Source organism: Strongylocentrotus purpuratus, unplaced genomic scaffold, assembly GCF_000002235.5.
Source record: "Strongylocentrotus purpuratus isolate Spur 01 unplaced genomic scaffold, Spur_5.0 spur5_scaffold_5, whole genome shotgun sequence".
Taxonomy (NCBI): domain Eukaryota; kingdom Metazoa; phylum Echinodermata; class Echinoidea; order Camarodonta; family Strongylocentrotidae; genus Strongylocentrotus; species Strongylocentrotus purpuratus.
The window spans coordinates 32,742,707-32,755,082 of NW_022145611.1; the positions used below are offsets into that span (position 1 = coordinate 32,742,707).

General features: G+C 36.5%; 2 protein-coding genes across 2 annotated transcripts; one reads left to right on the forward strand and one right to left on the reverse strand.

The window, feature by feature from the left end:
- Positions 1 to 322: 322 nt before the first annotated feature.
- Positions 323 to 6,864, reverse strand: LOC583862 (28S ribosomal protein S5, mitochondrial). Its single transcript, XM_783755.5, has 9 exons — positions 6,742 to 6,864; positions 5,415 to 5,552; positions 5,036 to 5,161; positions 4,573 to 4,800; positions 4,167 to 4,292; positions 3,654 to 3,758; positions 3,144 to 3,206; positions 2,512 to 2,648; positions 323 to 2,030 (listed from the first exon to the last, which is right to left on the reverse strand). The coding sequence occupies exons 1-9, from the start codon at positions 6,794 to 6,796 to the stop codon at positions 1,809 to 1,811; spliced, it is 1,200 nt and encodes a 399-aa protein (XP_788848.4). The 5' UTR covers positions 6,797 to 6,864; the 3' UTR covers positions 323 to 1,808.
- Positions 6,865 to 7,081: 217 nt separating this feature from the next.
- LOC582881 (tubulin--tyrosine ligase-like) lies at positions 7,082 to 12,318 on the forward strand. Its single transcript, XM_782818.5, has 8 exons — positions 7,082 to 7,264; positions 7,866 to 8,165; positions 8,711 to 8,843; positions 9,222 to 9,354; positions 9,997 to 10,064; positions 10,532 to 10,625; positions 11,157 to 11,275; positions 11,662 to 12,318. Exons 1-8 carry the CDS (start codon positions 7,102 to 7,104, stop codon positions 11,780 to 11,782), a joined length of 1,131 nt encoding a protein of 376 aa, XP_787911.4. The 5' UTR covers positions 7,082 to 7,101; the 3' UTR covers positions 11,783 to 12,318.
- Positions 12,319 to 12,376: the final 58 nt, after the last annotated feature.

Genomic DNA, 12,376 nt, shown 5'->3' on the forward strand with positions numbered 1-12,376 from the left:
ATTTATACAAATAACAATAACTGTTTACTTGCTTCGATTTATGTAATCATCTATTTGTTGTGTCTGCGTTTTACTTTTATACATAATAACTTCACTGTATAAGCCAGTAAATAATATTCAAATTCACGATTAAATCAACCTCACAGACGCTAATCAGTTTATGGATGTCATGATTGGTCATCTAAACCGTTCTTGCAATGTACAATTATGTAATGCCCTAAATACACTTATGTTGCATTCACTTCTTAGACTGGTAGATGATTAAGAATTAGAGTACTAGTGAAGACAATGAGTAACATACGCAAAAGAATTCAAAGACATGTAATGTAGTTATAAAGTAGTTTTAATGTAATAATGCAATGTTAACAATATTTGTCAGTTTCACAGGAAAAAATAACTAAATAAGGGAAATGTGACTTCTAAGACTACCATACAAAATATTATATATCGGGATGTTCTTTTTAGTGTGTGCATAATATTGTATGTACATGTATGTTCCACCAAAGCCATGACATATCAGAAGTTAATTGATATTGACAACATGATCAAGAAATGTTCATATATTGATTTCTTTCAGAAAAGTTTCATTACTAGAACTCTGGAAGGATTCTGAATTTTAATATAAATGTTTTATGTAACTTGTTAAGGAAACAATATATGGATTTTTTTTTACCACTTTGTAAAAGAGTTGTGATTGATTTGAATCAATCACAACTTAAAATTAATAGAAACTGCGTACTTAAGAAATAGGAGTTGGGATAAATTTCAAGTTGTGATCAATTTGAATCAATTGCAACTCTTAATAAGAAGGGGCTCCTGTGTTTGCAAACCAATGCTTCTACCTCCTAACCAAGAAGGGATTTGAAATAATTTAATTGACAGTTTACACACAGCAGAGACAACTCAACACCTTCACATGGTGAATACATGTAATCTTATTATTTTATACCCTATCCAAGCCATCTGGCTGAACAGATCCGTGCCCTGATAACCTGGGCGCTGTAGTACAAGTTACCATAGATCCAAAGTGATGACAAGTCTTAAAACAATTCATAACATTCTTTGATTTCTTATTGCATACCGGTAGTCATAAAGCCAATATAATGCAATTCTTGTTCTTTTATATTTAGGAAGAACTAATATCATAAGGACGATTATTAAAGCAGAACATTTCAACATGACTTCGTTATCACAGGATTGACCTGTATGGGTTGTGAACCATGTGCCAGCATGTTTCCATTTCAATGTCATTCTTTCACAAAATGAACATTGAAACAGATTCAGGAATATGATTACAAAAATAAGATTACTACCGGTAGTTTACTACATGCATTTTCGTTTTATCAGACATCGATACATCATATCCATGCGAAACATATTTAGAAATCTAGTCATAATGCAATTACAATTGCTTTTCCTCACGGTCCCATGGGTTGAATATGACTGCAATAAACCTGAACATATACTGGTATAAATTGAATTGAACTGTAAAAGGTCGCACATGCAGGAACCCTCTTTCACAAAGGTAAAAGTACATGCAGAATATTATCAAATTAAGTCGTTGTGAGTTCAATGATATTGTTTCACCTTTTTCTAAAATCCTGGACAATTATTTCTACATCATAATCATAAGTCGAGCTTCAAAATGAATGGTGTTGAATTTTCTCATTGCCAAACTTTTTCCAGCTTGGAAACGCATGACCATGGTTTAAAAACCTCCTTTGTGGATTCAGGGCCCCAAAACCCCAAAATTAACAACTGTCCTCGTGTTCTCTTGCCACCAAAATCCAAAACATCTTTGAAATCCTCTAGAATATCATAGTTCCTTCACGAATGAAATTGTTCTCAAACTTCCTAGGCTTCTCTTCTTTCCATTCTAGAGGGAGCTCTTTATCCCAAGGCTCTTCGTCCACGTCTGTCCTTGTATCTTTGTTCTTTGGTGACGCTACTACGATGGGAAGACTCCCCCGCTCTGGACGCACCTCAACAACATGGAGACCTTTCCTATCTGCTATCTGTTGATGAGTTTCCTTAAAAGAGAAATAAATAATAAAATATAAAGGGATCAATTTAATGTGAAATATTTAGGCTTTTTTGGGAAGCTTAAGTCACCAGGTAGAAGGACATATCAAATAAAGTTGGTTGAATTGGTAGTATCGTATACCGTACTGTCATTGTCAATTAGGTTAAAGCGCCATCTTAAACCGAATGAAAACAATAACATTATACTTCAAGGCAGGGGCTGAAGGGAGCTGCAGTTCCCACATCGTTCACCTGTAACTACATCATAGAAAACGGCTCTAGTTGGGTTGAATGGGTCGGTGATGGAGCCATACACTCTGGTAATAACACTATACATTGGTGTATACATCTTACATTGACAGAACACCTACCTGGTTTACAAAACCATTGATAGCAGCTTTGGTAAGATTAATAGGGATGTTTGAATCATACACCCTGGTGTTAACACCACAGATTGGTGTATACATCTTACATTGACAGAATACCTACCTGGTTTACAAAACCATTGATAGCAGCTTTGGTTAGATTGATAGGGTTGACGGAACCATACACTCTGGCATAGAGATCCTTAATCCCAGCTAATCTACATATCTCCTTCATAACACGATGGCACCTCAAACCATACCCTGCAATGACATGGCAAATACTTTTAATATTTCATATCTTGTTCTTGATCATTCTCATCTTTATGTAGTACAGTTAACTCTTCTTAACTCAAGTCACACAAGTCATATTTCCCCTAAATCATTACAACAACAAAAAATGTGTAAACACTTCCTAAGTTGAACTATTTTTCTGCGATCACAACAGATGTGACTTGTGCAGAGCTAACTGTACTCTTTTCCGCATTGTTTCTCTACCTTTTTCTGGTAATGTAGGTTCTTTTTCTTTTCATGTACATCAATATTCTCCTCTCATACATTTAACTCAAACTCTATTCCTTCTTGTTGAACAGTAAATCCTGTATTTCTTCATATGTCAATTTCTTTCTCTAGGCATCATCATGTCCGTTTACTCCGAAGTTGTATCTTAAAAAGATTGTTTCTCAAACACAAATGATAACTCACACAATGAGTTTTTTCTCCAGAATTCAATTCAACTGACAGTGATACCATACATACCTTTGTTCTGCTTTCTCATTCGAATTCTTGTAACCTCGAAATTTGTCTCTATATCATGATAGACTGGAAAGAAGAACATACATAAAAGTGATGAGAAACTTGCATCACTCAGGAACAAATTTTTATGCTATGGTCGAAAAAACCTCAAACTTACATTGTATAATCCATATAAGAATCCTTGCTGCATTTTATGGTTGACAGATTGATCTCAGAATGAACTTTCTCATTTCAATATTGTTATCTATGTATTATGAAAGTAAAGACAACCCCCCCCCCCCCCCCCATTATTCAGGGTACATGTATGCATGTTCCCTCCTTTCAAAAACACCCCCTAAGTCCGGTGTGTAAAGTCAATACGGGCCGATTTTTGTGTGTGTTGAAAGCCGGACTTTGCTGCGTGAAAAGTACCCCTTTACCAGACATTTTTTTTAACATGCATGCGGTCCCCCCATTCCCGGAGTGGGAGACAAACACAACAACAACAATAACAATTTATGACTCTCTTCTTACTTGTGTGGTCATCATAGCGTTCAATGTAGTGAAGATTTGTTGCAGCTTTGTTTTTAGCCTTTCTCAGTGCAGCTATCACACCTGGTGCCTTACCAAGAGCATAACCTGGTTATAATGAGAAAAAGCATCCATCACAACACCTTGCTACTGCTTCTCCAAAATAAATCAAATGATAAATCTAAGGGAGAGTTTAAACATATTTTGGTATGTTTCTGATTTATGTTTAAGTTTTCAATTGCTGTACTGTTTAAAAATAACCTCTGTTCTGTTTAATATACATGTCCCGGGTACCTTAAATTAACTCTGGGATGCCTGAAGGTGGTAATTGACCACAAGAATTATGGCTAAATTGACCCCAATCACTGAACTAGTTAGTTGGTCCCATTAAAATCAAATGCAACCATTAATTACTATAAAAATTATCCCATTGGAAATAAAATGCTTTGCCATCAACTTCTTTTTACATACAAATATTATACTTAGAAAATAGGTTAATATGCAGAAGATTCTTACCTATTGCTCCATTTCCATTGCCAACAACAACCAGAGCTGACATAGATCTCTTTCTACCAACTGAACCTGTCATATTAAATACTCTCCTCACATGGATCACACGAGAATCAAAGCCTTCAAAGTTCTCTGCAATAAGTAAGAAATGCATAAAATACTTAAAATCATTCTTTTAAATACATGTAAAAGATCAATTCCTTTTCCATACCATACTATTTAGAGTATTTCATACATATGTAAATAGAATACTGGTATTCATTTTCATAACACACTGTTGGGATGATCAATGCAAATGTAGATAAATGAATTCTCTTTTACAGCAGCTTCATCAAGTGTTTGATATAAAGGCGGGTAGAGAAATTAATTTCTTCTAATAGCACATTATTGGAATAGGGTGATTTTGACATACCTCCAGGGATAGGATCAGGGGGTCCTAATGTTCTTCCACCCCAGCTCTTAGATGTCCAACCTCTCTCTTCTGGTGGTACAGTACGCTTCCTCTTCTTATCCCACTGCTCTCTCATCAGACGTAATCTCTCTTCTTTCTCTGGATCAGGTAGTTTCTTCTGAATTGTTAAGACTTCTTTACCCTGAACTACAGGTGCATTCAGGCCTGGCCAGGCAATCTGAGCTCTACCTGTTTATACCAAGTTACAGAATAGTATCATTTCATTCCAACTGAATTTCTCCTTGCAACATTTTGACACAGTGATATAAACATTCAAAATTAATCTGAATAAAATTTAAAATGTGGCCACATTATTTAAATTACAAATTATATTATTACTCATATACTAACTTGGGGAAGAGGGAGGGGTGGCTTGTCTCATCATACACATATTACACTATTGAAAGTAAAATGAGTTACATACCTTCTCCAACCATTTGCCCTCTGTTAAGATCCTTCTTCATTCTTCTTGCAGGTCTCTTGCCTCTTGCCTTCCTAGCTGCCTTACCAGTAGTTGCTAACATTCCTTTCCATAGCTGATCAGCAGTTACTAAAAATTTACAAAACAAAGTCGATTTATTAAAGGTTGTGACATCTATCCATTTATATGTTTTATGACATAACTTATGCCATTTTTGCCAAAACCATTCTCTTCATACTCTTAAAGGAAAATAAAAAGAGACCCAAACAAACAAAAAAAAATTGACCAGGCATAGGGATGCCATACATGTATAATAAAAACAAATAATAACTTAACCAAAATGAATTTATCATGAAAGTAAACATATTGAAGGACAGCTTACGTGTATTATACCAGCTAGTGTATCTCTTCTGAACCATGAAGCTTTGTGGAGCAACTAACATTCTCTCGTCTCTTGGTTGGCATGGTGATGTTGATAGCAATCTGGTCTGGCTGGATAAATTAGGTCCTATCACCAATCCTTTAGAAAACAGGATGAGAAAATATGTAAATATTTAAAATGGGAAATGTAATTCCCACAATAAGAATGTTCATGGAGTCAATGCTGGACCAAGAAAACCCTTTCAGATGAGTCATTTGAAGTGGTGTTGATAAATTCATGAAGGAAAACAATAGGATACTGATAGACATCCTAGACATTGTTCATAACACAATAGAAAAAATTAGAAATTACTAATTGACAGTGCAGTGACAATTACTGTATGTTCTTTTGCAAATCACCAAAACAATGAAAATTACTGATTATTGGTTACTAGACTTACTAGACATGAAGCAGAAATGGGTGCTTGTTCAGAAACCTATCCAAAATTTGACCCGTAACTCAAGGGTGGAGATACCCTACTAAAACATACCCAAAATGAAGTAAATATTCATTAAATGTCCAAATAAAGATCATGAATTAAAAGTTGTTATTTTATTACCCGTTTCGTGTCAATTTTCTTGTTATTTTTGGAGTATTTTTCGGAGTATTTTTCGGAGTATTTTTCGGATAAACGTTGATATTAGTATACACTTTTTCACAGGTTTCACGGCAAACCACTGCACAATACAAGTGCATGCATACCGATGGTGGGTTGCGGGCAGGCCCGCGCCTGTGTGAAGTTATCTACCGAATGAGGATCCGAGACATTACGTTGGGTATATTTTAGTAGGGTATCTCCACACCGGAGTTACAGGTCAAATTTTGGATAGGTTTCTGAACAGGGCCCAGAAATGGAATTGGAAACAGTCAACACGTAAAGAGAACAGTGCTAGATCTAGTGTACTTTTGCAGCGTCACCTCCCATCAGGCAAGCTCCATTCCATTCTGTCACACGCACTCTTTCCTCATTCCATCTCCATATATATGCACCAATAAGTATGCACCACAACTAAGCACAAGTTTAATTCTTCTGCATTACATGATCTGATGATCCTGACTTATCCTGAGGAGTTTCCCTGTAGAACTTTGAAGTAGACTAGAACTTAGAAGTTAGAGTTAAAAACAAAAGGAACATCACATGAATTGCAATAGGTTGGTCTGAAGTAAAACTTTTGATTAAGTAACTTCTATTTTTAGGCAGTATTCCGCCATAAAATGTATCCATATTTAATAAATAACGTTAAAAAAACACATTAGAAATGTAAACCAAAACTTCTCACAAACTTACTTCGAGCTATGAATGAGCACAGTTGTGAAACACTCTGCATTTGCCGGACAGCCATGCTTAGCGCCTTCTCTGCTCTCCGCCGATCCCGAATGCGCTGTGCTAGTGGTCATGAGCGTAGTATAGTAGTCGAGTCAAGTCGGCGAGCTATGCTGCCGCCGGAGCCCCCAGCCCTTTGGCTGGGGAAACTCTCTGGCTGGGGTATGCTAAAACTGTGTAGCGAGGCCGAGGCGCCTGATGTCATTTCAGCCCCACCCGCCCCCGGTATTCGGCACTCCGATCCGGGGATCTCCCGCGCCCGCACAAGCACATTACATTCCATACAGTGGTGAAGTACTTGTTGTGTATTTTTTATAAGGTATAATGTTTTCATATATTGTTCGAGACGATAAAAGTAGTGTTTATCACGCTTTAGTTGAAACTATTTCGAGACGATCACATTGGACTCAGAAGACCGGCGACACCGTCAAAGCCAATCTGATCATTGGGGAGAGGAACACAGTGAAGTTTCCATTTGGAAGATTGGGTAATGTTAAACATGTACTTGTAAATGGTCTATATTATATACAGCTGTATAGTAAGTCTGTACGACTGTACTCTGTAGTGTTTATGTTTGAGCCCGAGGATTGGGTGTCTTAGGTAAATTGATACATTAGTTCAAAAGGATTGAGTTGAAAATTGTTAAAATTAAGTCTGCATGACAAACTCAGCTATCTGCTTGCTGCAGACATCTATAGCTAGATGAAGAAGAGGATGAGTGTAGCTGATGGACCATGAAATTTTGATGGAGCATGGAGATGGTGACTGGTGATGACGCTGCTGGTGATGACGCTGCTGGTGATGATGATGTTGCTATTGCTTATGCTGCATAGTGATGATGTAATGATTGGGTTATAAGAATTATAGTTATATATTATTTGGCTTACATCTTACTCTTAGGTATGTCTTTGTAGTATGAACATCAACCAGTTGGCTTTAGTTTAGTTAGAATGACATATATTGATTTTAATAATAAAGCAAATGGATCTCTAAGCAGGTTATTTTTCAAATTACCAGAATATGTACACATGCAGTACACTTCCATAATTGATTGTTTCTTTCATTTCTTGCATGTGCGCATAATTCAGGTCATGATGGAATTCTGCAGCTAGTGAACTGCTACCGAGGATCTGGAAAACTTAGCAGAAAGACTGCTCTTGTAACAGCTTTGAGTAGTTGGCAGGAATCTACAGGAGAAGATATATCGCTATGGTTACCAGAAACCTACATCATCAGGCCTCAGCAGAGGGATGAAGAATCCTTGAGAAAGAAACCGTTCCAAGTACCAAAGCCTGACCAGAGAGAAGAACTAAAGAGATCTCATGCAAGCAAGCAAGCAAGTGGCAGTGGAGATATCTGGATTGCTAAATCAACAGCTGGATTGAAAGGTTTGTTAAAGTGTCAACTCTATGACACTCTGATCCTATGAGTATGATGATGAAGGAGGGCCCTGATACACATTTACTACATGTTTTCATGGGGGGGGGGGGGGGGGGGGTCAATATTTAATTAATATCTGGAGGCCTAGCCTGTATATAAGGGTACTGTGTTTGGAATTTTAGAGGGGCCTAGAATTTGCAATTATGAAACTCTAGCTGTAAGAGTCAAGTAAAGTAGCTGGAAGATTCAATGAGTTTCGTCTTGCATCTCATCTGATGTTAGGTTACTTCAGATTTGTATGCTATTTCCAGTGCTTTATTTGATGTACCGTTGCCTTCCCATTCAATAATATACATACCTGCCCATATAAAATAGCCAGACAAAAATTGATGACGCAGAATCTTTGATATGTTGTCATAGAATTCCCAATGAGAGTTATTTTGCAACTCTTTCTTATCCTTCCTTGCATGTTGTGTGCCATATTGTTGTCCATTCCATCTTTACTTTGAGAAAGTCCGGCAACCATTGTTTTGTGATTTTATCTCTGATATAGGAGAGGGTATTTTGATATCCAGTAATTCTGATGAACTTCTCTCATTTGTGGACTCCCATCCTCATGCACATGTTGTTCAGAAGTATATTGAGAATCCTCTACTATTACCAGGCAGCAGAAAGTTTGACATCAGGTAAGGTCATTGTAAGGTCAAGTAAGGTCGTACTCATTATCATACCATAAAATTTCTTGTATTTTTTAAAGTTTTTGTCCTACATATATACTCTAACTTATTTTGCTTTTTTATTGTATTCTTCTCGCCCTGATCACCCTTACCAGTAGAAACAGCTCCGGTATTTTTGTTTAAATAGTGTTTGTAGATGGTAAGACACATATCATTATGATGCAAACCCTCAGTATTATCATCAATATCATCCTTACCCTTTTATTATCTTAACTTTCTTATCACCATCACACCACCATCATCATACAGTCACTATCATCACCAGTGATTGAGAGAGGAGTAACATTCAGAAATAATTTATTCCTTCTTTTATAATTTTTATTTCAGATGTTGGGTGTTGCTAGATCATCAATATAACATTTATCTGATGAAAGAAGGCGTTTTGAGAACATGTGCTGAGCCTTATGAACCAGAGGATATATCTAATCTTGTATCTCATCTCACCAATCATTGTATTCAGGTACGGATGTATGCCTCATTCTATCAATTAGATATTTTAATCACCTATTAATTTATAATGGAATAATGCAGTTACTGATACATTACAAATGCATTACACAAATTACTGGAAGCATGAATAGCTCCCGAGTAAATTACCCCTCCCTCCTTCTGCTACCCCCCTCCCCCACCCCTTCTCTCTCTCTCTCTCTCTCTCTCTCACACAGACAAGAAGTTGACCTTGTTTAGTCTTGAATATGTAAATGATCCCTCTCATGAACTCTCTTCATAATCATATGGAGATGAAAAAAGGATGGTGCATAGCGCATAGAGAAACAGATTGTGTTTATTGGCTTTATAAATATTGTATTATTATTATTTCATACTTGAGTCTGAAACAAGTGGACCATTTTTCTTTTTTTAAACCGTAAGTGTAGTTGCAGAAAAAATATATCTATTTCATTCCACTTGGAAATGAGGATACATTTTTGTGGAAGGAAAACAGATTAAGAAACTTTACTGTCAAAGACATTATGTAGATAGATAAAGCATAATACATAATATCTTTGACAGATTTCTTCCACAATAATGTATCCTCATTTCCATGTTGAATGTATCTCTCTTTCCCATTCCTAATGTGTTGTTTGTTATCTTTTGTGTGTAGGAGGCCCACTCCAAGGACTTTGGAAAGTTTGAAGAAGGAAATGAGATGTTCTTTGATGCATTTGACAGGTATCATTTTTAATCTGTAGCCGCTGTAGAAGAGTGCAGAGTGAAAGTTGTCACTATTTAGTAGGACTAGGTATATATATAATAATAATAATAATAGCTAGTTCTTATATAGCGCTTTTCAGGACCGAAAGCCCTCTCAAAGCGCTTTACAGATATATATATATCCTTCTTAAATAAACCAGTATTACTGATTAAATTTTTTGTAAAATGTGAGTAGAATGTGGTGTGGTCTTGAAGTATAGACCATTGATTGTTGTAATATATTCAAATTTAGAGAATAGAGATGCGACTGAACCATTTGCCTAGTGATTAACTACCAGCACAGAAATTTCAGCAATCTGCTTGAAGATTGTGGCACACATGCAAATTTAAATCCCCCAATGGTTTTACATTTCTCTGATACACACTGATGTTGGAGTCTATGTTGTATGTTTATTTACATTATGAATTATCCTCTTGTTTTACAGAATTCTACAAGAACATTGGAATGTGAGCTTAGAAGAAAAGATCTTACCTCAAATCAGACATATTGTGAGAACGTGCTGTTTGTCAGTAAAAGAGGTATGTCATTTGTTATCATTCAATTTTCTCTTTATTATTATTGTGTGTTTATTTTGATATGACTATTTTTGTATCAGGTAGGAAATAGATACATGTGTTTTTTAAAGCCCCACTGCACTACTTATAGCTACTTGTGCCCTCTTTATAGCAAACAATGTCTAATCGGTAACCATTGGTCCCCCATGATCCCTCTTTCTTATGTTAATTGAGAGCTGATTTGATGAGGTAACCATCTGTCAGTGACCTTGCATGGAGGTCTAATCCTTCCTGGCTAAACTAGTACAGACACACTTTAACAAATTTCTTTCTGAAGGCTATATGACTTTGCCTTTCTGAAGAGTGCTGACTTGAAGGCAAAACTGCAAATATGAGCAGAACACCTTTTAAATGTAAGTTTCCAGCTATAGTGACCTGCTGTACAGCAGTGATCATGTAGGGTGAGGGCGTGTCTGGGAAGGGGAGGGGGGAGGGGTTTGGAAGAGGTATTAAAGGCTTAGATACAAAGTGATTTCATGATTGATTTCCTTGCAGGAGCTGTCTACCGCTGGACTATCATACCACAGTTTCCAACTGTATGGATTTGACTTCATGTTGGATACTGACCTGAGGGTATGGCTTCTAGAAATCAACAGTGCTCCTGCATGTGCCCAGTAAGTCATGTTCATCATTTCCATTTCCATTTCCGCCTTGTGCTAGCAGCTCCCCTGATGTATTTACATCATTTGATAGATTACAGCTTTAAGAATTCTTGAGGTTTTCTTTTTATACAAAAGACAGTAGATTTTAAATTAGAATAAAAACATTTTGTTATGATCAGATATTGTTGAATGCTAGATGTCAGTTTGCATTAGGGATTTATTCAAGTTATACGTTTCAAATTGTTTTATGTTTATAATGTGAGAAGAAACCATATTATAATTAAGAGAAAATTAGTGCAGTGTACATGTAGTTCTTTTTTCCTTCACATAGTGTACAATGATTATGTTGCTCCCTTGTTACCTTATATTTCATACATGTATTTTGTTTCCACTTGTAGGAGACTGTTGCCAGAGTTAGTCGCTGGTATCATAGCTTCTGCTATTGATCCACTGTTCCCTCCTCAACACGTGGAGACAGAGATACAGGGTGCATCAAGTAGAGTCTTTGAGAAACTATGACACTGATGTAACAAACTTTGATGACTGATCAGCAAACAATAGACTCAACAAATCAAACCAGAAGAAGAGGATGCACGAAGAGGAATCTGAGAGAACCTATGACACTGTCCCTTCCTCAATGTTTAAGCCATAAGAAGAGGTTTCATCAAGTACATATCGAGGGGTCAGTGACACAAAGACGAAACTCCATTTTGAGAAAAAGTGGTTTATGTGTCACTGAGCACTTGGACCTTAAGGAGTTAAGTCTATCTTTCACTAGCTATTGACTTTAATGGGGTGTTGGGTGGAGTTAAGTCTTTGTGTTTCTTGGAAAGCCCACATTTTTCCGAACATTTTGATATGAAATACTTATTTTGGCAAAATATGGAGTTACGTCTTTGCGTCACTGAACCCTCGATATACATGTACATGCATTTTAATAGTCTTTCAGGAGCTTTTACGTCATATTTTTTTTTGGAGAGAGTGGGTTAGAGAGAGTGAGAGAAAGAGAAAGTCTTTTCTACTCTAGGAGAGAGAGAAAGAGAAAGAAAGAAACAAAAAATCTTTGCCCAAGAAAATCATATGTATTTATATATGTTTCAGGGGTGATAGTGA